This window comes from Heterodontus francisci, chromosome 18 (assembly GCF_036365525.1).
Source record: "Heterodontus francisci isolate sHetFra1 chromosome 18, sHetFra1.hap1, whole genome shotgun sequence".
In the NCBI taxonomy this organism is placed as follows: domain Eukaryota; kingdom Metazoa; phylum Chordata; class Chondrichthyes; order Heterodontiformes; family Heterodontidae; genus Heterodontus; species Heterodontus francisci.
In genome coordinates, this window is record NC_090388.1 from 43,007,654 (window position 1) to 43,034,324 (window position 26,671).

The 26,671-nt window shown below is 44.2% G+C and overlaps 1 protein-coding gene across 6 annotated transcripts in view; it reads right to left on the reverse strand.

Moving 5' to 3' along the window:
* Positions 1–26,671, reverse strand: part of LOC137379576 (fatty acyl-CoA reductase 1-like) — a 220,300-nt gene that overhangs the window by 11,581 nt on the left and 182,048 nt on the right. For all 6 annotated transcript variants that reach the window (XM_068050606.1, XM_068050601.1, XM_068050602.1 and 3 more), the window contains 3 exons: positions 16,578–16,696; positions 14,450–14,517; positions 848–1,019 (listed from right to left, as the gene is read on the reverse strand). In XM_068050606.1, coding sequence (XP_067906707.1) covers positions 848–1,019; positions 14,450–14,517; positions 16,578–16,696 — 359 coding nt within the window. The remainder of the gene's footprint in view (positions 1–847; positions 1,020–14,449; positions 14,518–16,577; positions 16,697–26,671) is intronic.

Genomic DNA, 26,671 nt, shown 5'->3' on the forward strand with positions numbered 1-26,671 from the left:
ATTTAAAAATTAAATAAAAATACATATAATCATTAAATTTATCCAACCAATTGTCATTTGTGTCTTTAAATACTTAAAGTTCTTACTTGAAGACCTAAGTATTTTTCAAAAGCCTGAGTTTAGCCTTGATATTTTTACCCAGAGCTATCACTCCATGAGCTGAATTTGGATAGTGCAGTCTCAGCATATACAGTGTCGCTAATTTCCCATCATTACTGATCAGTTATATATTGGTGGAATATTCCAGCAGTTTCAAAAGTATATAAAAAGTAACATATTGCTAAACCTTTATTTAGGTAAAATGTTTATGTTTTTTTAAGAAGAGACAGTGTCCTTTTTTAAACAGTGCTTATGCACACGTGAAAAGATTGAGATTTTATTTCATACCTATAAACTTCAGAAAATGCATTAACCTCAGAGAGAGATATTTACTGTTTGTCAGTGAGTTCTTTTTCCAAAAAATGGCTACATTTTGAAGCAAGCAGCTTTTAATTATCTCACCTGATTATCACTGTTATGCTGACAGAAAATAAGTATTCTAATTACTAACAACTGTCAAACACAAACAGAGAGCATGGGAAATCCACTAGTGTGCACATGCAAATACACACATATATCAATAGTTATGATCCTGTTAAAGCAGCTTTGTCTTTGTAACAGAGAACAGGGAAAGATCTGGAACAGCAAAGCTTCATTTCTACCAAGTACTGATGCCTTTTCAATTTTAACACTAAATTCCATGCTCGCAGAAAAAAAACTATTTGCTAAGTTCTTGAGTAAAGGGAGAGTTCCATTTCAATACAGAGAGGTCCCACCATTCAGAACAAAGTTGTAAGGGTCTACTTACCGTGGTTTTTGCCCTGTTAGTCTCAGATAAAGATCATAAACCAAAGCAGGGGCTTTGTGACTGACAGCAATCCAGTACTGATTAATCAAGTAGTTTGACGTAATATTTGCATTGGGCCTTCTAAAAGCCTGATCCAGGGGGTTCCTCTTAAACGTGGAAATGACATGGTATTCTAGGAAGAGGAGGAAGAGAATCAATTACATTTGTCATAGTTTGCTTTATTAAATAACTCTGCCAAGCAATAAAAGGCTTGGTTTCTATTCAGAACAAAGCAGAGGGGAAATTCAGTTCTCAATGTGTGTCCACTGTAGTTGGTGAGCAGGGAACTTCATAACCTCACAATGTTTGAAATACAGAATTTTAAGTACACTAGACCCACTCACCTTATCATAACTCCTTCCAGCACACCATGATCTCCGAGCTGGATAAGTCACATTGCCTATGGCTCTGTCTTTAAAGATCAAATATTTAAAATAAACATTTCAGCCCTGAAATTCTGGAAATTCCCCCTTCAACCACCTGTTCCAGTGGAAAAAGTCCCAATCTTAAAAACTTTCTTCATAATTTTGGCTTTTCATAAACAAAATGTCAGGTATGCCCATAAAGAAGGCCATCCCATTTTCTGCCTTTTAATTTAAGTGAATGGAATACCAGTCCAATTACAAAGGATCCTCTCTGCCCCATTTTTCTCTATGCATTCTGTCCAGGCAATAAAGCCTCTTGAAGCTTACTCAGAATTAGGAAAAGATCTGCACTGGTTGTCACAGCCCCAAGGTCACAAATGTACCCTGCCTAATGAACTGGTGAACAACTGTCACTGCAGGTTAAACAAATTGGTACTTAGACGACTCAATTCCATCCCTCATTGGCCTACATATTCTGTCTATTTTGGCCCTGGGCTAACTGAAGTGGATAGAGGCTGAAGCACCTTCAAAAATTGCTCCACTGGCTGCTACTTCCACAGGTAGTGATGTTAAGTGCTTTTAAATTTCCAAAGGAGTCAACTTCCCAGCTCGGAAATTTATAGATTTATTTTGGAACAAATTCTTCCCCTCTTTGGCAGCCCCAGGCACCACAGCCATACTACACCAGGCCTGCTTCTGAAGCTAGACTCTCCCTCCCCTTCAGGCAAACCCCCACTGAAGGTTGGGGAGCCCATCTGAAAAATGCAAATGCCGACAAAGGCCATAAAATCGGCCAAAGTCATTGCGGCAGGTGGAATTTCCATTCTGCCAAAGGTGCATTGGTTTTAGGGCTCCCAATCCTCCCAGAATGACCGGGAGTTACCTGGAACTGAGGGTGCCTTTCCGGATGCTGCTTCCAGCAGCCGGGATCAGCTCAGCGCCCCCTCCCTCCCCGTGCAGCCACTCTGTGATGTCACCAGCTATCATTGGAGAAGCCTCTGGCTCAGTGATGTCACTTGACCACCGCTGTAGGGAGATGCAACCGTGTGGAGTGCAGTTGGGAAGGGGCTGCAGAGCAGGGAATTGGGAAGACTCGGTATTTTGGTGGAGGTGGGGGCGTGAGGCGGCGGGAGTCTCTGAAATAGGCTGGGGGTCCTCAATAACTCCCACACTTGGTTTCCCGCTTCTCCTGTTCACACACGGCCTCCTGGTTCTTGGAACATATCTCACAACAGCTGCATGAGCAAAATATTCGACTACAGGGGAGCCATGGTAAATGCAGTAACAGTTATAGAAGTCATGTGATCAGGCATCACATGGCAGCTGTTATGTGGTCAGAATATCTCCAGGAATCCATACAACCAGAGATGTCAACCATAATTGGGATTCTACAAAAACAGAAAGTCGAGGGCATGTAATCTGCAATACATAAATATTGCAAGCCGACTATCCAGAGTGTCAACCAGGAGTTTCAACAATCAGTAATGATGACCTTTTTGGATTTTCTTGGTAAAGTTCATACCCCTTTGAGCACAAGGTCTCCTCCTGACCCTGTCCTCTGATACACGAAACTGATCTTCCTTTGTCAGATTAACAGTCAGGTGAGTAAAACCAAGCAAAAGGAAGATTCACAGAATTAGTTTAAATTAACTCAATTTTTCGTGCAATGAACCTTCTAATGGGAATGTAAGTGTTGCATTAATATTTGGATGTTTTCTAACATTGTACCTTAAATGCTAGTTTCCATCATTTGGATCCACCAGTGCATTATATCAATCTTTGACAAAATGTGCAATGCGTCCTCAGGGCTCTGCCAATGCTGCACGGGATTACCTGCATGGCAGTGTATTAGAGTAACTCAGGGTGACTCGTCTTCTCCTGATTTTCCTTCCCTTTGCTATTCCAACAGCCCAGGTGAGGTCAGCAAATCATTGAATAAACATCTCGTCATTCCACAGAACAATGACGTTTGATAAGTTTGATAAAGTGCCACAGAATAGGCTTGCCAGCAAAGTTGAAGCGTATGGAATAACGGACAGAGACAGCATAGATACAAAGTTGGCTGAGTGACAGTAAAAAGAGTAGTGGTGAATGTTTGTTTTTTGGATTGGAGGAAGGTATAGAGTGTGGTTCCCAGGGGTCGGCAGCGGAACACTGTTGTTTTTAATATATATTAATCACCTCGACTTGGGTGTACAGGATACAATTATAAAATGTGCAGATAATGCACAGTGGCGCAGTGGTTAGCACCGCAGCCTCACAGCTCCAGCGACCCAGGTTTGATTCTGGGTACTGTCTGTGTGGAGTTTGCAAGTTCTCCCTGTGTCTGCGTGGGTTTCCTCCGGGTGCTCCGGTTTCCTTCCACAAGCCAAAAGACTTGCAGGTTGGTAGGTAAATTGGCTGTTAAAAATTGCCCCTAGTATAGGTAGGTGGTAGGGAAATATAGGGACAGGTGGGGATGTGGTAGGGAAATATAGGGACAGGTGGGGATGTGGTAGGAATATGGGATTAGTGTAGGATTAGTATAAGTGGGTGGTTGATGGTCGGCACAGACTCGGTGGGCCGAAGGGCCTGTTTCAGTGCTGTATCTCTAAACTAATGTTGTGATATTGTTTTGTTTTAACTGTTTGAATGCTCGTTAACTTACTGCTGAATATGTAAATAGTTTAGTATGCATCATCACAGGAAGTGATGCAAATTAATGTGACACAGTCGTTGGAGCAGTGTTAGTCAGCAGGCAGCATGTGTATCTCAGAGCTCTCATAATTCTGTTATTATGCAATAGAGAACCCTTTGTTTAATTCACCATTCACTATCAGAATGCTTGGTACGTTTGTGTTGAGAACCTAATAACATAATAGATGACACAAAACTTGCAAGTCTTGTGAACTGTGAGGAGTATAGTGATAGACTACAATAGGACACCGACCGGCTGGTTGCGAAAGTGATTAAAAAGGCATATGGCATCCTGGGCTTTGTAAATAGAGGCATACAGTACAAAAGCAAGGAAGTTATGAAGAACATTTATAAAACACTACTTCGGCCTCAACTGGAGTATTGTGTTCAATTCTGGGTGCCTCACTTTAGGAAGGATGTGAAGGCTTTAAAGAGGGTCCAGAAAAGATTTACAATAATGGTTAAAGGGATGAGGAGCATCAGTCATGTGGATAGACTGGAGAAGCTGGGTTTATTCTCCTTAAAGAAGATTCAGAGGAGATTTGATGGAGGTATTCAAAATCATGAGGGGTCTAGACAGATAGGTAGAAACTGTTCCTATGGGCAGAAGGCTTGAGAATCAGAGGACACCAAATTAAGGTGTTTTACAGAAGAGGAAAATCTTTTTTTATGTAGCCAGTGGTTAGGATCTGGAATGCACTACCTGAGAGGGTGGCCGTAGCTTTTAAAATGGAATGGGATAAGCACCTGAAGAGAGAAAATTTGCAGGCCTATGGGAAAAGGCAGGGGAGTGGGATTTTAGCTTAGTTGTTCTTGCAGAGAGCTGGCACAGACACAATGGGATGAATGGCTTCCTTCTGTGCTGTAACTGTTCTATGATTTTAATTGCATTGGTATACCAACCAGATAAGCAAGAAGACATTAGACACAGTTAGTCTACTGTTGGACATGAGGCTATGGGTTCTTCTATAGGCTTTAAAATGCACCAACGTTCTTCTTTAATTTTCACTCACTATTTACGCAACCCTGTAGCTGCTGCTAGAATAATGGTGTTTTTAATGCATCTCACACTTCTATCATTACTTGTCTTCTGCCCTTATTAAAAACATACATCATCTGTAAATCCAATATCCACTTGGATGGCAAAGATGTTAAGGGAACCAAATGTTTTGAAACAATCACTTTATCATTCTTGTAGAATGTTGCGTCAAATCGTAAAGCTGTTTATCTGTGGTCACATCATTTCTGAGTCTAGATCAAAAACACGTCATAAGACACAAACAAGCCGAGGCACGATATGAAACTGCTCTGTACAAAACACATCTGCCAACACTGTTAAGGGATTCCACCGTTTCCAGCTGATTTGGTATCTAGTTTCAAAATCTGGAAAGGCAGAGGGGTTTAGAGAGGGAACACTAGACAGTAGGACTGAAAAAAAAAGTTGGAGTGCAGTTCAGTGAGGAGGGAGCTGTAAGGCTGGAGGAGGTTATGTAGATAGGGAGGGACATGAATTGAATTTAACCAATAACTGAAATGAGTTAACAGAAAATGCTGGAAATATTCAGCAGGTTTGGCAGCATCTGTGGAGAGAGAAACGGTTAACGTTTCAGTTCTGATGAAACGTCATGGATCTGAAACTTTCAGTTGAATTTTACTGCTGGCTTCGGGACCCTGATGTCAGGCCGAAAAAGCAGGTCCCAAGTCAGCACTTGGGACCAGCTCAACAATTTTACAGCAGGCAGCCTCCTATTTCTCCTCCTGCGGGCTTGCCATCCAATTAAGGTAGGCTCTTGATGCTGCCAGCCCAAACAAAGGGCCGGCAGCTCTGAAGCCTCAGCAGTCTCACTGGGGGAAGTGGATGCTGCTAAGGCAGGCAGGAGACCTCCTGAACACCTCAAAATGGAGTCGCCCTCGGACAGGTATGTAAAAATTAAAATTTAGGGGGCCAGGGGCGGTAGGCCCTGTGAGACAGAGGGGAAACCCCTCTGGGGGGATCATTGGGGCTGCCGAACTACGTCTACCTCTACCCAGAGAGCTGTGGAAGCTCAATCATTGAGCATGTTCAAGACAGAAATCGATAGATTTCTGGATACTAATGACATCAAAGGATATGGGGATAGTGGGGAAAAATGGCATAGAGGTAGATGATCAGCCATGATCTGTTCGAATGGTGGCACAGACTCGACGGGCCAAATGGCCTACAACTCCTATTTCCTATGATCCTATAGCGCCCGCAGTCTCCTCTTTGGGCCTTGTAGCCTCTGGCCAATGGCCACCCCTCCCCCCTGGGCTGCCATAAGGATGTTGCCTCCATGAAGCTGGTGGCCTCCCCATGCGGCCCTCAATAGGCGCCTTAATTATGTGACTTGGCTACCAACCTCCGCAGTCCTGCCAGCCACTGGGATATCTCCCCAACAGCGGGACAGCGATGAGGAGCCATCCTGACATGGTTCATCACTATTTTACCAACCACCGCCTCCATTCCCACTATCGGGGCCAGTATGATTCAGCCTAACTCTTGGAGGAAATTTATGCTCTCCTCCGTGGGGGCTTTGGAGGCGGGGATGGTGGCGGGGTGGGTGGGGGTGAGTTCCCACCATCATCCTGCCTCTGCCATAATTCAGTCTGGGGCGGTAAGGCCTGTGAATGGCCCTTGCGCCCCGCCACCAATTGAGGCCCTTAACTGGGCTATTGACCCCCAATTAAGGGCCTCTTCCCTCCACAGCTGCAATTAACCATGCGGCGGGCGGCCCTGTCGCCACACGGGAAGCACGTCATGGAAAACCGTGCGGGCTGCTTCCTGGCTCCAGGTGGGGGGGGGGCTCCCTTGTTCAGAGGCACAGTGCCTGAACGAAGGACCCGACATAGGGAAGGGGGGGTCCCTCTGAGGACTAGCCCCCTGCCCTTGCTGCCGACCCCTCCCCGCAATCCCAATCCTACAAGACCCCTCACGCCCTGATCTACCGGAGGCCTGGCTGCAGCGACGCTCCTCGGCCTCCAGGACAGTCACCTTCAGCAGCAGCCACCACCTCTATTGGCTGGCAGCTCTCCAAGGGCAGGACTTTTGGCAATGGAGTTTTTGATCCTATGGAAGGCTGTCCACTTAAGTGCCTGACTGGCATTAAATTTGGTGGGTCTTCCAGACAAGAGGCGATGCTGGGATCTCAGGGTCAGTTTCGCCTGACGCCGAGACTCCCACCACCAGGATAAAATTCCCCCCTCTGTTTCTCTGTCCATAGATGCTGAATATTTCCAGCATTTTTGTTTTTATTTCAGATTTCCAGCATCTGCAGTATTTTGCTTTTGAATTGAAAGTAGCTGTTTTGTCCATTTGTCATTTTGAGTTGTTGTATGCATTTCCTGTAACCACCTGTCAATTGATTCTGATTTGAGTGTAATTTCAATATAGGGTTAAAAGTAGAAGGCCCAGGAAATGGTATGTGTTGTAAGCTGGCACTGTCATCAGCTCTGCACAACGCTTGGGGCTGCTTTGTGTTAGAAAACTGGAAAATATTAGCTTATTAACTATTTTGGAATAGTCCCTTCAACAAATTATACTGACCCTGTATAAATACCTATGCCAACTTGGTCGGGGCCGGTGGGTTTCAAACAATGTGTTTTTTTTTCTCTCCTGTTCTGGAGACTTGGCTCATTGCAGATTTCAAGGTTTCCAGTCATGGTCACCATCGAGATTAATTTAATGCAGGACAATGATGGAATAAATGGGTCTCTACAGGGAAATAAACCTAGTAACTCTCATCATTTAGGCCCTTATGTAAGGAATGGTCACTTAGGCAAGCTGCAAGATTTCCCAGTACCCATATCTATCTGCACCATTCCTACCACTACCTAATTCCCAACAGATCAGTCATTAAATTCCCATACGTCAGATCAGTGACTAAATTCCCATCCGTCAGTGCATCTGTAGTACTGGGGAAAAAATGGTAAAAAGTGCAGAGACAAATAACCCAAAAGTAAAGCGAAGCCCAAATGCATTTTTTTTTTAAATGTCTCAAATGTCTCGGGATCTACACCTCAGAACTCTGCATCAGAAGGCTGTGCTCTTGGCTGTCTTGGGGTAGCCAGTAATGGTCAGTCTTAGTTTAATGTCCTGGTTTTAAAAACTAAAAATCAAGAAATAAAGTGTACAATTCTACTGTGTTGGCCTTAATTAATAAAAATTTAACCACATTACTGCCTGTATGGGTGTACTACACAAAATGAGAGTCATCACAAAATGGATAGAAAGTATCTGAATGAAATCAATCAATAAGAGAATGGCTGAGATGAGCAGATCTCAGCAGGACCTGCCTTTCACACAGCTTGTACAATGATACATTATTACACACTGAGCACATTAAGCCAATGCAGCAGAGTGAATAATAATTACTCCATTGTTTTATTGATATGCCTTGTGACGGTCTGTATACACACATAGGGCTGAATTTTATCAGCCCCTTGACTCCGTGGGTCGCAGCGGGGAGGCCTGTAAAATGTTAGCGGGAGTGGCCCATCACGACCCATGATGCCAAGAAGGCCCCGCTGGATATTAGTGGGGGTGGTGCGGCTTTCCCCACCGCACCCCCCAACCGCCTTCTTTAAAATATTGAAATTAGATAAATTAACATGCGAGTAAACTTACCTGCTGCTACCAGCCGCCCCACACCAATCGTACGGCCAACCGGTCACAACTCGCACGCCTTTGAAGCTCTGCTGGAGTTCTGAAGTGAGACACTGGTGGGGAGGGGAGGGAGGGAGGGGGGGGGGGGGGATGGGGGAGGGGAGGGAGGGAGGGGGGGGGGATGGGGGCGGGGGAAACTATTCCTATTGGTTGTGCGGAAGGGGTTAAGGGTCAAAGATACTGAAGTTCGGGGGGGAAAGTATGGAATTTCAATATGTTTTTTGGGGGGGGAAACGGTCAGTTTTTGTATTGCGGACTCAGTGGTGGGGTGGGAGAGGGGATTCAAAGTTAAATTAAACTTTTATTGACTTTTTTATGACACCGGCACCTTTAAATATTTAAATCTCTCCTGAAGGGCTTGAAACCCTTTAAAAATGGCACTGGCGCTAAACGCCATTGCCGGGGACGCGGCAGCCGCCCCCTCCCAATACATCATCAGGGTCAGTCGCTCCGCCCCCTCCATTTAAATGAGCCCTGGCGCATAATAGCACGCGGGTTATGCGGCGGCACTTCAGTGTCGGAAGGCTGCCGAAAATTCAGCCCACAGTTTATTCAATTAAGCAGCAATTAAAAAATGGCTGGTCAATACAAAAAAAGTATTTTTATTGGTGGATTTTGTTTAGTTGTATTCTTTATTACAAGGAACAGCTAGGTTGAAAAGGGGGAGGTGTTAAACAGATTGTTTTAGGCATCTATGCCAGGGCCCCTTCTGTTTCTTGTACACATAAATGATGTGGATTTATAGTTTCAGTCCAAAGTAGTTAATCTCCCAGAGCTGAGTGCCAATTTTGAGTTTATGACTCACCTAGCATCTTGCAAAAGAGCTATATGCTTAGGCTAATCAATGGCAATAAAATTCAATATGAGCAAATGCAAGGCACTCCATGCTGAAGTAGAAAGTACTCCATGTGTGGGGTAAAGCTTGCCACTTTACAATGGGGAAATTGAAACAGACTTGAGGGCATAAGTTGGCCGGTCACTCGCAATGTCCAACCTAGCAAACTGGATCCTAGGTTATACCACATATCAGTTCAGTTCAAATCCCCCGAAGTTATTTTAGAGAGTACTTTGATCAGGCTACATCTGCGGTACTGCATACAGACTGGTCACCAGAACATAAGCAGAGCGGTGAAGACCACGAGGCAATGCAGAAGAGAACAACAAGATTGATCCCTCAGAAGATGAACTGCAAGAAATGAATAAAATAGGACTTTTCTTTCTCAAATAAAAATGGTTTCAGAGAGGACTTTGCAGAGGTTTATAAGATTCTAACCAATGAAGAGAAAATAAACCTCATGTTTCAGATATGGCAGGACCGGACAAGAGGGCACAGGTTTAGAGTTGTGAACAGCAAATTTTGGACAAATGAAAGGAGGTATTTGTTTGCATAGAGGTTACCATCAGCTGGACTGGGTTGCGGACACAGAACTTGTTTAAGAAACAACTGGATGCAGTATTGGGAAGGCAGTAGGGTTGGTATTCTGGAAGTAGGACATCAAATGGGTGAAAGTTTCAGATATCTTATCCCATGATCTTTAATATTAAGCTGCTTTTATTGACTTTTTTTGTCTACTGAATGCACTAACAGGAAAAATTGTTTCAGAACCTTATTTATAAATTAAGAATGCTACTTTTTCTAAGCTTTTGTTTAAATACAATGATCAGAACAAATGATTTGAAATGACAATGCATACTGAAATACAGTTGCCAGTCCAGATTTCTTGTGCCAATGCGACTGGAAGCATGGCAAGATTTTTGACTGCCCGAATGAGCCGCTGTGACCCTGACAAATTTAAATATTTCCACAATCCACAAAGGATCTTATGCCACGTGTGGCAGCTTTCTGGAGGAATTGGACACCTACAGCAGCTTAAAGGGCCAGACTGCCTCTGTATTTGGGGTCTTATTGCTGCCTCCAATTGCTGTTAAGTTGTAGCAGTAAGGAAATATTGACTACAAAATCTGCAACCCATTATAGTGCCTACCACACATGGTTGAAGTTTCTATCATGTTTCCTGTTGCTGAGTAATGCTGGATGCTTGCTGTTGCTGAATAATGCTGGATGCTTGCTGACTGCTGGTGTAAGTACTGCTCAACATTAATGAGGTGATAATGATGGAAAATGTGATGTCATTCTGTTATAATTGCCTGATTTAAAACTCCATTTTGTCTTAAATTCCAGCAGTGAAGAGTAACACCATTAAGAGATCCCGGAGCAGAAACTAAACTCAGGAACGCTTGCTTTTTTTTTTGAGTATTATGAGTAGCCTTAGGGTTCCAAAATGGCATCGGCGGCAGCCTGTGTACACACTTCTGCCTTGAGGTGCACCAAATGCCATCTTGGTAAAGGGGTTGTGCATGTCCACTTAATGTCTGCTGGAAGTATGCACAGCAGGTAGATTGTGATGTCCTTTTGGAGCCCATGACTCAAGCCAATGCCTCCTCTTAAGTTCACACAGCCTAACATGTGCTTAACAACATGAAGGACCCCTCATCAGCACTACCTAAAGGGATCAACTACTTACAGGTTAGCTGCTGGTTGATATCTTCTGCTGTTGCTACAATTCTGCATGTTTTTGGTGCTTTCCATAGTTGTTTCAAGTTTAAAAAGTCTACAAGGAGTAGCATGGTGGGTGTTGAAGTACTTTTTGTAAAACCAGTTGCTCCCAGATATTGGTGCACGCGTAAGTCTTCCCCTTGGAATCAAGCTTGACTGGGAAAATGAGCAGAGGCCACGCAGAGCAGGATAAACTGCTAGAAGAGGAAGAAGATGTTGGGAGAAGTGGGAGAAGGACTCTCAGCAGAAGGCCATATCCACCCAGGGTGTTCAGAAAGGAATGGCCCTGCAGTATCTCAGCGACAACCGATGTGAGAGACATCGGCACTTCACTAAGGATGTCTTCACTGAAATCTGCCACCTGCTGCTGCCACAACTCCAACCATAGAGCAGGACAAGGACCGCATTGCCAGTGGCTGTGAAGCTGACCATAGCCATGAGCTTTCACATGTCTGGCTCCTTCCAGGCTGGTGCGACTGCTGCAATATCCTGCAGTTTGCAGTCCACTGTTGTGTAAGAGAGGTCACTGTAACTCTCTATTCAGTGAGAGATAACTTCAGTTCATTCCCTCTTGCCAAAGAGAAGCAGGCAGCGCGAGCATGAGGGTTTGCAGGCTGCCATTGACTGCATGCACATTGCTTTGCAGGTGCCACATGTCACCTCTGCCCTATACTGGAACTGAAAGAGATTCTACTCCATCAAAGTGCTGCTGATGTATGACAACGCATCATGCAGGTCAATGTCAGGTATCCTGGCGGCAGTCATAATGCCTTCATTCTGTGGCAGTCTGCTGTGCCAGCTGTATTTCAGCCACCACAGCAAATCAAAGGGTGGCAACTGGGTGACAAGGGCTCTCTATTAATGACATGACAATGGTTTGCAACCCACATACACACACGCACATGTATACAATATAAGCCATGCTGCCACAAGAAATGTGATAGAGCAAACCATTGGTGCACTGTAGCAACACTTCCGCTGCCTTGACCCCTTTGGAGGAGCTCTGCAGTACTTAGCCGAGTGGGTCTCAAGATTTGTAGCGGTCTGCTGCATGCTGCGTAAACTCGCCATAATGAGGGAACAGTCGTTGCCACCACCTATCAGGTGAGAACCTTAGGAACGGGAACATGAAGAGGAAGAGAAGGAAGTAGAGGAAAGGAGGCTGCAACCTTGACAGCTCCTTTCTAGTCAGGTTGTACATGAAGAACTAATGCAAGTGCAATACCAGTAACCTTAAACCTCAATTAATCTTAAACCTCCTTGCCCATTCCCAACAGTCCCACACTCCTGATCTTCCCTCTGTCACTGACCATCACAATGTCCTCTTGGCCACAATGCAAAAATAAGAGTAATCACTAAATAAACATTGTAAACCAAATTTGTAAATTAAATAATGTCATTTTGCATACAACTGTTAACTTATCACCCTTGTGCACCTGTCTCCTTTGCCTGTTCTAGTGCTCCTATTTTTTTATTCTTTCATGGGATGTGGGTGTCACTGGCAAGGCCAGCATTTGTTGCCCATCCCTAATTGTTTGCTAGGCCATTTCAGAGGTGAGGTCAGCAGATTTCCTTCCCTAAAGGACTCCAGTTAGTTCCTGCTGCCTCTGGTTGTGTGCTACTTTCTCCTGTAAGAGAGAGAGACGTATTTCAGTGAGTGTTAAATATGCTTGGGTGATATGATTGTCATGCTTGAATCGCTGGCAGTATGTGAAAGCTGCGAAATGCAGATGTGAGGCTTGTAACAGTGCCGAGTGTGTGAGAGTGAGCTGAAGCATATGAACGTTAGGTATGTGTCCTGTTTTATAGAGATTGTTGGTAGCTGAGTAATGGGAGTGTGGTGAATTGAGCAATGGCTGAGGCTAGTGGTGTAGTTGGTTGGATATGGTATTTGAAGATGCATTCACTGACCTTGACATTCGTGTGCTTATTAAACTTCTTGCGGAACTGCAGCTAGATCCTTAGGCCTAAACTCCTGGCATTGAACTCTGCAGCTATCTGTCCCACTGCCTTTTGAGCGTGTGCCTGGAGGGCCTCATACCCATCCATACCCCCCACCCCTCCTCCACCAAGATCTCCTATGCAGCATGACAAAACCTTGGTATGCACTCCCACTCATGGTCAGTCATTTATTTTGTATTTAGAGATACAGCACTGAAACAGGCCCTTCGGCCCACCGAGTCTGTGCCGACCATCAACCACCCATTTATACTAATCCTACATTAATCCCATATTCCTACCACATCCCCACCTTCCCTCACTTTCCCTACCACCAACCTATACTCGGGGCAATTTATAATGGCCAATTTACCTATCAACCTACAAGTCTTTGGCTGTGGGAGGAAACCAGAGCACCCGGCGGAAACCCATGCAGTCACAGGGAGAACTTGCAAACTCCACACAGGCAGCACCCAGAATCGAACCCGGGTTGCTGGAGCTGTGAGGCTGCGGTGCTAACCACTGCGCCACAGTACCGCCATCATTGTTGTTTCACAGCACTATTCCGAATAACCTCAGAACCTCCAGCAGCCACAATGCACTTCACTTTAAGAGGTGCAGGCCAGCTTTTAAGTAGTGCTAGCAAGTAACAATACTGCACCCCCTTCTGATGCATGCAGCCAATGAACAGTGCCATTAGCGATGGCGACATGCAAAAATCATGATAATGAGCAGGCAGCACAAAGTTGGTGCGCTGCCTGCATTACATTGGGTGGGCATGAGTTAATCGTGTATCGTGATCCCTGCGCCCATTCTTGGGGGCTTTCCCTTTTTCTTTGTTTCTGTACAATGGAAAGGATTTACTTTCATCTGTAATGACAGCATGGATTTCATGCTCTTATTTTATGGATCACGGTATTTACTGTGCTCCGATTACTTGTCTTAATATTTTCTGGCCAATGTATTTCATCTCAGGGCAACATATTACGTTGTGGGAGGATGGGTGGGGAGAGGGCGGAAACAGTGGAGCTTGTAGAATTACTCTGGTCACTATCTGATTATAAGCAATTTTTAAAAAATCTATTTATAATGTTGACAGGCACTGCAACTTGAGCAATTCTCCCCCAGATATTGATGTAGTAAATATACTCCACATTCCAATAAGACATTTTGCATTTTCCCATATTCAGGTACACAGCAGCCTCCATGGTAACAGTCAAATAAATTAATTAATCTGATGGTGTATTTAACCATACATAAGACAACAATTTGAGTGGAGGGGGGGAAATGATTTGGACCAACTGGGAACCGTCAATATAAGCTTTAATTTTCAAACTCAATCTTACCGATCTCTCCCCAGTGAAACGGGTTGATGCCTCCTGTAGTACAATTGTAAATAAGGGTAGTTTTTGGTCTGTAAAAAAAAAAGTACAACAAAAGAGTCATCAAAGAAATATGACGTTAGGACTGTGGGTGTAAAGGGTTTTCCACCTGAATTTTGGATCATTAGAGCAGCAATGTGATCACAGTATATACCCTCTGCTACACCTACTAAGGAACAGGAAAATCCACCACCGTTTTGAAGTAACACTGAAACTGAGTGGGCGACCTCAAATGATCCTAACATTTGCAGTAGAGTAAGGGAAGACAAAGGAGGGGAGAAACAAACAAAATAGCTGACTTCTGAATCTGCCCACTACATCCCTCTAATCTGTTATTTCCTTTTCCTATCCTGACTTCAAAAATGTATTTTCTACATTCAAATATATCTGCCACCCCTATCTCCATCCTATTTGTATCCTTCATCAGTCCTACAGAATCCCATCACATCAGAAAATTTCCGTATTGTTCCTTAAAGTACAATTTATGAATAAATTTGTTATTAAAAATTATAAGCGGATTGCAGAATTTCCTGTAATGCCTATAGGTGGCACTGTGATAGGTCTTACTAATGTTAAAATAAAGAGCTAACATTTCCACCTTATTTCTCCTTCCAGCCGCAAAAAACTTTCCAACAGAAATCCGCCAATTTATTTGTGAAAGATTGGTCATGTCTGACTAATCTAGTCAAAATTTTGAGGAGGTTACTAGAATGCTGGATAGGAAGCGTCTACGGATGTTGTCTATGCGGACTTTCAGAAAGCATTTTGTAAGTTTCCGCACAAGAGATTATTAGCAAATATGAGTGTACACAGTTTTGGCGATAACCTTGTGACATGGGTCAGTAATTGGTTGGAAAATAGGAAACAGACAGGATAAAGGGTTTGTCCTATGATTAGCAGATGCAACAAGTACTGTCCCTAGGAATCTGAATGAAGGCCTCAGCTTTTCACCATATCTGTCCCCAAAAGGCTCTGGATGCTGAGTCAATTGAAATTTTCAAGACTGAGATTGATAGACTTTTATTAGATAAGGGTATCAAGTGGTATGGAACAAAGACAGGTAAATGGAATTGAGGTACAGATCAGCCAGGATCTAACCGAATGGCAGAACAGGCTTGAAGGGCTGAATGGCCTACTTCTGTTCCTATGATCCTATTCCCTTGCCCTACTTCCACAGCCCACTCCCGGTCCATGTGCTCACCACTGTCACTAGATCCCTGTTAGTCCAGTCAACATCATTTCCCCTGGCCTTTGCCTTTCTTTTGTACGAACCGCAGAAGCTTACTTTTATACACCCTTTCCCATTCTCCTCCCCCTCATTCCCTCACCCTTCCTCTCCTCCTAGCTCCTTGTGCTCTCCCCACTCCCAGGTCCAATTATCCCCCTCGTCCATGAATCCTACTTTAGTTGAATAGGGTGCTTCGTCTTGACTCTCCATGTGCAATATCATGGGAGATCACCTAGTTGTAAATAAAAACACCCCAACACAGACCTCTGTGGAGCAGCATGTGATGCTTGAAGTTCTAGAATAAATTTACATTCTACCTCCACCTGTACAGTTGTGGTGTTTGAGAAACCAACCAGAAAATAGTAGGCAGTAGCAGTGGCTGAACTGTACATTTTAATTTAAAATAGCAGACACAGTTGGGGAAGATTTCTTCATTTGCTGTTTGTCACAAGTTTGTACCAAAATGGTTCTATTGCAAAGCACTTGCAATTTTAACACCATCAGTAAATTTTCTCACAATATGTACAAAACGGCAACCTTAGATAAGCATCTCCCATTTCTCCTTATTTTTTGTGAACTGTATCAGTTGAGTGCTCCAGAGAGGAGAATCCAAACTAGTGTCAGCTGTTGCAAATGAAATGGTAGTTTCTTCCTTTGGACACATAAGACAAGGAATACTTGAGGCTGTTCAAACTTGTTTCAAAACCCCAGTAAAGCAAAAGCAATTCTTGCATTGATTTTTGTTCAAAATGGAAGTTGGTGAATGATGGGATGATTGGCACTGGCAAAATGATAGAGAAAAGGAAACTGGTAGTCAGAGGAAAATCAGTACAAGATACAGTGTGGAACATTCAGATCTCTCACCTGTGAACTGCTGTATACCAGCCAGCTGCGAGTGTGAGATTAACCACTACATCAACAGGGATCAAATCAGCCACTGCATCATTAGTAGCTCTCATAGTGCGAAGAATCCCTTTGCCTGCCTACATGACAATGGAAATAACATAATAAATGTGTGACTAAAGAAACCATATGCATGAAGTCATTTGATAAATTGTCCTTCCTTTTCAACCTAATTCAGTAGCACTACAAATTTCATCACTGGCAGATGGCTGTATGATACTTGTCTCCTCTGCCCCCTTGCCTCTCACTTTTCCTCAACCCCTCTCCACCACAAAACACTTAACACTATGAGATGGGAATTCGGTATGCCCATTCTTGGGTGTGGGTTGTGGGGGTGGAGGTGGGTGGGAACAGTGGAAGGTAGATACATAGTCCAATCCCTGTGCCTGAATGGTGAGGACTTTGGGCCTCATTTCAAATGGAGCCAGCGTGGCGCAAAGAGACAGAAAAGACCAAGATCACGCTGTTGCCAGCATCACAGCGGCCTTCATGCAAGTGAGCGCAGGGAGTGTGGTGAGTGCATCCTGCCCACCATATTGAAGGCTCAGTAGGTTGGTTAGCATCTCAAAAAAATGGACAAATTTATAGGTCCATTTTCCATCATGAAGCTTATCCTGATCCCCATTCTGGCTTAGTAAGCTATCTAGCTTTCTTTTCTAGGCCTTGTGCTTGTAGACATTGTGAACTTCTAGTTTAAAGTATGGTCCCCACCTCTTTTAGAACAACCCTAATTACCTTTACCTAAAAATTCCACCTGTATTTTCCATACTTCCTTAAACTCCAATCATCAATCTTTTCTCTCCGGGATTCTTAAATGTGGTGTTACCACTCATCTCTCACTGTTCCTTTTTTGAATCCCTCCAATTTGTTTTCTGATTTGTCTACCAGTGACATGCTGTGTGGCTGTGATCTTGGCTCACTGTCCCTCCTCATTTTCACTTCTGCCTTCTTTTGGCATTTTTCATCTATTGCCTATTTTCCATAGTCCACCTTCACAGTTCATTTTTGTAGTTCCACACCACCTGTCCCAGTGGGACAATACATCTCAAATTGTTTTTCCCCAAAACCTACACAATCACCTTCTGTATAACCCAAGGTTCCATCCTCGGTCTACTACGTTCACATGGAGGCCAGAAAAAGCGCTGAAGGTCATCCTGAAGAATTTCAACATTGCCCCTGAGACATGGGAGAACCCAGCACAGGATTGCTCTATATGATGCAGTTTCATCGGCAAAGGCGCCATCTCCTATGAACAGTACAGAGTCGCACTGCCCAACAGGAAAATGTGAGCTTCACAAGTCCAGAGTGCCAAACACATTTTCTGCACCAACAATACATGTGTGTCCAACATGCAACAGATCTTTTCATGCTCAAACTGGACTGATCTTCAAACACATTGCACCTGAAACCTATCTCAATGAATTCTGATTGATGTCATGGACATCTTAGACTGCAAAAGACGAACACATATCGATTCATAGCTACATGCTATCCCTTGTCAGCATCATCCCCAAGCACCGGATCAACTTCTGCATGTGTGTCAATGACGTCCAACTCAGTCTCTCTACCATCAGCATTGATTCCAGGGCTCTTGTAATACTACCAGACTGTCTGTCTGATATGTGTTTGAAATAAGCATCAGTTCACAGCCTCTGACAAAACTGACGTCATCCTGTATATTCTTGCCAGCTACTATGAACCTCTGGCTCCAACTCCTACAGCCATTGTAGCTCCTCACTTAAGCTGTATCCAGTGATGCAAACTTCTGTGTTTCGTTCTGTCTGAAGCTGAACCTCACATTGATGCATCAAGACTACCTTTTTCCACCTCTGGACATTTCCTGCCGAAACACTTATCTCAACTCCACTAGTGCTAAAACCCTTAGCTGTGCCTCCATCTCAAGGATTGATTTCTCAGATACTTTCCCTCACTGACATCCCCAAAAACTTCAGTTAATCCATATAACCATCATCCCCATTGTCTTCAACCTCACAGGCGGCTTGTCACAAAGAACAAAGAACAAAGAAAATTACAGCACAGGAACAGGCCCTTCGGCCCTCCAAGCCTGCGCTAATCCAGATCCTCTATCTAAACATGTCGCCTATTTTCTAAGGGTCTGTATCTCTTTGCTTCCTGCCCATTCATGTATCTGTCTAGATACATCTTAAAAGACGCTATCGTGCCCGCGTCTACCACCTCCGCTGGCAACGCGTTCCAGGCACCCACCACCCTCTGCGTAAAGAACTTTCCACGCATATCCCCCCTAAACTTTTCCCCTCTCACTTTGAACTCGTGACCCCTAGTAATTGAATCCCCCACTCTGGGAAAAAGCTTCTTGCTATCCACCCTGTCTATACCTCTCATGATTTTGTACACCTCAATCAGGTCTCCCCTCAACTTCCGTCTTTCTAATGAAAATAATCCTAATCTGCTCAACCTCTCTTCATAGCTAGCGCCCTCCATACCAGGCAACATCCTGGTAAACCTCCTCTGCACCCTCTCCAAAGCATCTACATCCTTTTGGTAATGTGACGACCAGAACTGCACGCAGTATTCCAAATGTGGCCGAACCAAAGTCTTATACAACTGTAACATGACCTGCCAACCCTTGTACTCAATACCCCATCCGATGAAGGAAAGCATGCCGTATGCCTTCTTGACCACTCTATTGACCTGCGTTGCCACCTTCAGGGAACAATGGACCTGAACACCCAAATCTCTCTGTACATCAATTTTCCCCAGGACTTTTCCATTTACTGTATAGTTCACTCTTGAATTGGATCTTCCAAAATGCATCACCTCGCATTTGCCCTGATTGAACTCCATCTGCCATTTCTCTGCCCAACTCTCCAATCTATTTATATTCTGCTGTATTCTCTGACAGTCCCTTTCACTATCTGCTACTCCACCAATCTTAGTGTCGTCTGCAAACTTGCTAATCAGACCACCTATACTTTCCTCCAAATCATTTATGTATATCACAAACAACAGTGGTCCCAGCACAGATCCCTGTGGAACACCACTGGTCACAAGTCTCCATTTTGAGAAACTCCCTTCTACTGCTATTCTCTGTCTCCTGTTGCCCAGCCAGTTCTTTATCCATCTAGCTAGTACACCCTGGACCCCATGCGACTTCACTTTCTCCATCAGCCTACCATGGGGAACCTTATCAAACGCCTTACTGAAGTCCATGTATATGACATCTACAGCCCTTCCCTCATCAATCAACTTTGTCACTTCCTCAAAGAATTCTATTAAGGTGGTAAGACATGACCTTCCCTGCACAAAACCATGTTGCCTATCACTGATAAGCCCATTTTCTTCCAAATGGGAATAGATCCTATCCCTCAGTAACTTCTCCAGCAGCTTCGCTACCACTGACGTCAGGCTCACCGGTCTATACTTACCTGGATTTTCCCTGCTACCCTTCTTAAACAAGGGGACAACATTAGCAATTCTCCAGTCCTCCGGGACCTCACCCGTGTTTAAGGATGCTGCAAAGATATCTGTTAAGGCCCCAGCTATTTCCTCTCTCGCTTCCCTCAGTAACCTGGGATAGATCCCATCCGGACCTGGGGACTTGTCCACCTTAATGCCTTTTAGAATACCCAATACTTCCTCCCTCCTTATGCCGACTTGACCTAGAGTAATCAAACATCTGTCCCTAACCTCAACATCCGTCATGTCCCTCTCCTCGGTGAATACCGATGCGAAGTACTCGTTTAGAATCTCACCCATTTTCTCTGACTCCACGCATAACTTTCCTCCTTTGTCCTTGAGTGGGCCAATCCTTTCTCTAGTTACCCTCTTGCTCCTTATATATGAATAAAAGGCTTTGGGATTTTCCTTAACCCTGTTTGCTAAAGATATTTCATGACCCCTTTTAGCCCTCTTAATTCCTTGTTTCAGATTGGTCCTACATTCCCGATATTCTTTCAAAGCTTCGTCTTTCTTCAGCCTCCTAGACCTTATGTATGCTTCCTTTTTCCTCTTAGTTAGTCTCACAATTTCACCTGTCATCCATGGTTCCCTAATCTTGCCATTTCTATCCCTAATTTTCACAGGAACATGTCTCTCCTGCACGCTAATCAACCTCTCTTTAAAAGCCTCCCACATATCAAATGTGGATTTACCTTCAAACAGCTGCTCCCAATCTACATTCCCCAGCTCCTGCCGAATTTTGGTAGAGTTGGCCTTCCCCCAATTTAGCACTCTTCCTTTGGGACCACTCTCGTCTTTGTCCATGAGTATTCTAAAACTTACAGAATTGTGATCACTATTCCCAAAGTAGTCCCCTACTGAAACTTCAACCACCTGGCCGGGCTCATTCCCCAACACCAGGTCCAGTATGGCCCCTTCCCGAGTTGGACTATTTACATACTGCTCTAGAAAACCCTCCTGGATGCTCCTTACAAATTCTGCTCCATCTAGACCTCTAACACTAAGTGAATCCCAGTCAATGTTGGGAAAATTAAAATCTCCTATCACCACCACCCTGTTGCTCCTACATCTTTCCATAATCTGTTTACATATTTGTACCTCTATATCACGCTCGCTGTTGGGAGGCCTGTAGTACAGCCCCAACATTGTTACCGCACCCTTCCTATTTCTGAGTTCTGCCCATATTGCCTCACTGCTCGAGTCCTCCATAGTGCCCTCCTTCAGCACAGCCGTGATATCCTCTTTGACCAGTACTGCAACTCCTCCACCCCTTTTACCTCCCTCTCTATCCCGCCGGAAGTAAATAGATTTCAAGGTCCTCATCCTCCTCAAGAGCTTTATCATATATTTTCTTCTTTTAAAGCACTGAGGGGGTTCTTTGAGATGAATGCCATAAATTTAAGTTGTTACTAGTTTAGGATAATCAGTCAAGAGTCCCTCATGAGAAATGGGCATGAGATGAAACACCATAGTCACCTCTCAGTGATAATGGAACATTATCTGATGTTCAAGCCCAGGATAGTTAAAAAAAATGGTAGTGAGACCAATGTGAGCAGGAACAATACTATAATATTCTGTGCAGGGAACAGGGAGCCAAGATGACAGCCAAGTAATTAATCATTTGCCTTACAGTCTCATCATTTTTTCCTAACCAATTATCCATTGTGACTTTGAAATATACAGTATTATCACAGAACATAAAATCATAAATCAGAAAACGTTGAACAGAACAGTTACCTCTACAGACAATAGAAATGCAGCACCTTGAGTAACTTAAACAGGAGCAGAGAGCGAGCCAGTTATTCCCTGCTCAATTGTCTCGCTAGTACCTAAAGACCCAGATTAAAACAAATCCCCAAATTCTCTGTCCTGGGGAAGTGGCATTGCAAACATTTATTTGGACTGGAATTCAACTGCAGGTTTTAGCTGACAGGAACAGACTCCAGTAATACAGTCAGTAAAACTTGAAAATTAAACTGTGATTTGGTTTGTGTGTAATATGGTTTGCAGTTTATTGCATCTAGCAGTATCAAATATGATGTGGGCAAGATTCCGCTCCTCTGTCCCAATGTGCCTCTAAAACACCAATAGCACCAATAATTTCAGAAGAACATCTTTAGTGTGGCATTTCCCACAAATTCCTGTGTCCTCTATGAACAATTCAGCTAATTTTTGTTAGGTTATGGAATGTTTTATGATGTGGATCTACACGGACTTGGAAATAGATTGATTCTGTTCTCAAACTCACTTTGTTTTGGACCCTTACAGCAATTATTCACCCCATCAGTTTGATCCAAATTAGCTCCCACTTGGTCATTCATTAACTACACTTGAATTTATATAGCATCTTTAACCTAACAGAACACCCAATGCGCTTTACAAGAGCATTATCAAACAAAATCTGACACCAAGTCACATAAGGAGATATTAGGCCGGATGACCAAAAGCTTGGTTAAAGAGGTAGGTTTTAAGGAGCGTCTTAAAGGAGGAAAGGTGAAAACGTTCAGGGAGGTAATTCCAGACCTCAGGGCTTGGCAGGTGAAAGCTTGGCCGTAAATGATGAATCAATTAAAATCAGGAATGCTCAAGAGACCAGAATTAATGGAGCACAGAGACCTCGGGTGGCTTCGGCTGCAGCATATCATAGAGATAGGGAGGAGCGAGGCCATGGAGGGATTTGAAAACAAGGTTGAGAATTTTTAAAACTTAAAAATTTTTAAATTTAAAAAATACATACATTAAATTCTGACTATTGCTTTCGTATTAAAGGGATACTCTAAATGAGGGCAAACCATTAATACAAATAAATCACTTTCTTCTGACATATTTAGAATGAGGTGCTGTCACTTTGTCATGATTTTCCCATTGAGATCATTTCCATTTAGAGTTTGAATATCTAGATAAAGTTGATGTAATAGAAATAACCAGCATAGCTCTCGTCTACACAGAATGGGGTGGATTTTCTTTGCCCTACAGAGTTTGTGTGGGACTTGCATCTGCTGCCACAACTCCTGTAAGTGCTGCAATGGACTGCAGCTGCAACTGTTGAAGAGGCAGGTGGCCACTCAAAAAAGGGCAATGGAGCCCCAAAGAAAAAAATAGCTACCAAGGCCCACAAAGGTGAATGCTTGGGGCCAAATTGGAGAGGTGACCACTACTTGGTCCTCTATCTCCATCCTGACACTTTGTTACCTACCCACCCACTACAGACTACTGCCAGAGATCCTGGCAGTGCCAGAGATTGGTGGCCAGGGGTAAATTAAAGAGAAATGGGCCAGTAGCCCAGGCTTTTCTTCTCTGTCGGCATTTACTTGTAGCAGAAGGAGCAGCCAATGATGGTTCAGGTGGGTGTAGTGGCATGAAAATAAGATTGGGGTGAGGAGTTGGCACTAGGTCTTTCCATCTTATTTTCGCCACTTTTTCAGTTGCTATACTATCCAATTTGGTGTAGATTAGAAGAAAATCCAGGCTGATATTTCTTAAAATGCCATGTTTGGTGGTGAAAGAATTAAACAAAGTATTTGAGGGGCATGGCAGACTATTAATGTTGAATGCTGCTGTCTGCTTTTCCACATTTTGATAATTTAACAAGTTTACTTGCAGCATTACCTATGAACCATGTCTATCAGCAACCCACATCGAAATATTCCTCATAAACTCGGAGCCTTCCATCGGAAAGCAAGATTGGAATTATTGGAAAAGATTCTGAGGGACAGTAAAAATCATCAGATAGAGGGACACAGATTCATCATGGTCAGTCAGCACGGATTTGTTAAGGGACGGTCTTGTCTAACTAATTTGATTGGATTTTTTAAGGAGGTAACAAGGTAGGCTGATGAAGGTGGCGCATTTGATGTAGTCTACATGGATTTTAGTAAGGATTTTGGCAAGGTCCCACAAAGCAGACTGGTCATAAAAGTAAATATACATAAAGTGATATACATAAATGAAATGATTTGGAGGAAAGTATAGGTGGTCTGATTAGCGAGTTTGCAGACGACACTAAGATTGGTGGAGTGGCAGATAGTGAAGGGGACTGTCAGAGAATACAGCAGAATATAGATAGATTGGAGAGTTGGGCAGAGAAATGGCAGATGGAGTTCAATCAGGGCAAATGCGAGGTGATGCATTTTGGAAGATCCAATTCAAGAGTGAACTATACAGTAAATGGAAAAGTCCTGGGGAAAATTGATGTACAGAGAGATTTGGGTGTTCAGGTCCATTGCTCCCTGAAGGTGGCAACGCAGGTCAACAGAGTGGTCAAGAAGGCATACGGCATGCTTTCCTTCATCGGATGGGGTATTGAGTACAAGGGTTGGCAGGTCATGTTACAGTTGTATAAGACTTTGGTTCGGCCACATTTGGAATACTGCGTGCAGTTCTGGTCGCCACATTACCAAAAGGATGTAGATGCTTTGGAGAGGGTGCAGAGGAGGTTCACCAGGATGTTGCCTGGTATGGAGGGCGCTAGCTATGAAGAGAGGTTGAGTAGATTAGGATTATTTTCATTAGAAAGACGGAGGTTGAGGGGGGACCTGATTGAGGTGTACAAAATCATGAGAGGTATAGACAGGGTGGATAGCAAGAAGCTTTTTCCCCAGAGTGGGGGATTCAATTACTAGGGGTCACGAGTTCAAAGTGAGAGGGGAAAAGTTTAGGGGGGATATGCGTGGAAAGTTCTTTACGCAGAGGGTGGTGGGTGCCTGGAATGCGTTGCCAGCGGAGGTGGTAGACGCGGGCACGATAGCGTCTTTTAAGATGTATCTAGACAGATACATGAATGGGCAGGAAGCAAAGAGATACAGACTATTTTTTTTTTAAGAACATTACAGCGCAGTACAGGCCCTTCGGCCCTCGATATTGCGCCGACCTGTGAAACCATCTGACCTACACTATTCCATTTTCATCCATATGTCTATCCTTCTTCTTTTGGGCCTCCTTATCTCGAGAGACAATGGATACGCGCCTGGAGGTGGTCAGTGGTTTGTGAAGCAGCGCCTGGAGTGGCTATAAAGGCCAATTCTGGAGTAACAGGCTCTTCCACAGGTGCTGCAGAGAAATTTGTTTGTTGGGGCTGTTGCACAGTTGGCTCTCCCCTTGCGCCTCTGTCTTTTTTCCTGCCAACTACTAAGTCTCTTCGACTCGCCACAATTTAGCCCTGTCTTTATGGCTGCCCGCCAGCTCTGGCGAATGCTGGCAACTGACTCCCACGACTTGTGATCAATGTCACACGATTTCATGTCGCGTTTGCAGACGTCTTTATAACGGAGACATGGACGGCCGGTGGGTCTGATACCAGTGGCGAGCTCGCTGTACAATGTGTCTTTGGGGATCCTGCCATCTTCCATGCGGCTCACATGGCCAAGCCATCTCAAGCGCCGCTGACTCAGTAGTGTGTATAAGCTGGGGATGTTGGCCGCTTCAAGGACTTCTGTGTTGGAGATATAGTCCTGCCACCTGATGCCAAGTATTCTCCGAAGGCAGCGAAGATGGAATGAATTGAGACGTCGCTCTTGGCTGGCATACGTTGTCCAGGCCTCGCTGCCATAGAGCAAGGTACTGAGGACACAGGCCTGATACACTCGGACTTTTGTGTTCCGTGTCAGTGCGCCATTTTCCCACACTCTCTTGGCCAGTCTGAACATAGCAGTGGAAGCCTTACCCATGCGCTTGTTGATTTCTGCATCTAGAGACAGGTTACTGGTGATAGTTGAGCCTAGGTAGGTGAACTCTTGAACCACTTCCAGAGCGTGGTCGCCAATATTGATGGATGGAGCATTTCTGACATCCTGCCCCATGATGTTCGTTTTCTTGAGGCTGATGGTTAGGCCAAATTCATTGCAGGCAGACGCAAACCTGTCGATGAGACTCTGCAGGCATTCTTCAGTGTGAGATGTTAAAGCAGCATCGTCAGCAAAGAGGAGTTCTCTGATGAGGACTTTCCGTACTTTGGACTTCGCTCTTAGACGGGCAAGGTTGAACAACCTGCCCCCTGATCTTGTGTGGAGGAAAATTCCTTCTTCAGAGGATTTGAACGCATGTGAAAGCAGCAGGGAGAAGAAAATCCCAAAAAGTGTGGGTGCGAGAACACAGCCCTGTTTCACACCACTCAGGATAGGAATCTATCCAATGACCACTTAAATGCCCTTAAAGTTGGCGAGTCTACTACTGTTGCAGGCAGGGCGTTCCACGCCCCTACTACTCTCTGAGTAAAGAAACTACGTCTAACATCTGTCCTATATCTATCACCCCTCAACTTAAAGCTATGTCCCGTCGTGTTTGCCATCACCATCCGAGGAAAAAGACTCTCACTATCCACCCTATCTAACCCTCTGATTATCTTATATGTCTCTATTAAGTCACCTCTCCTCCTCCTTCTCTCCAACGAAAACAACTTCAAGGCCCTCAGCCTTTCCTCGTAAGACCTTCCCTCCATACCAGGCAACATCCTAGTAAATCTCCTCTGCACCCTTTCCATAGCTTCCACATCCTTCCTATAATGCGGTGACCAGAACTACACGCAATACTCCAGGTGCGGTCTCACCAGAGTTTTGTACAGCTGCAGCATGACATCGTGGCTCCGAAACCCGATCCCCCTACTAATAAAAGCTAAC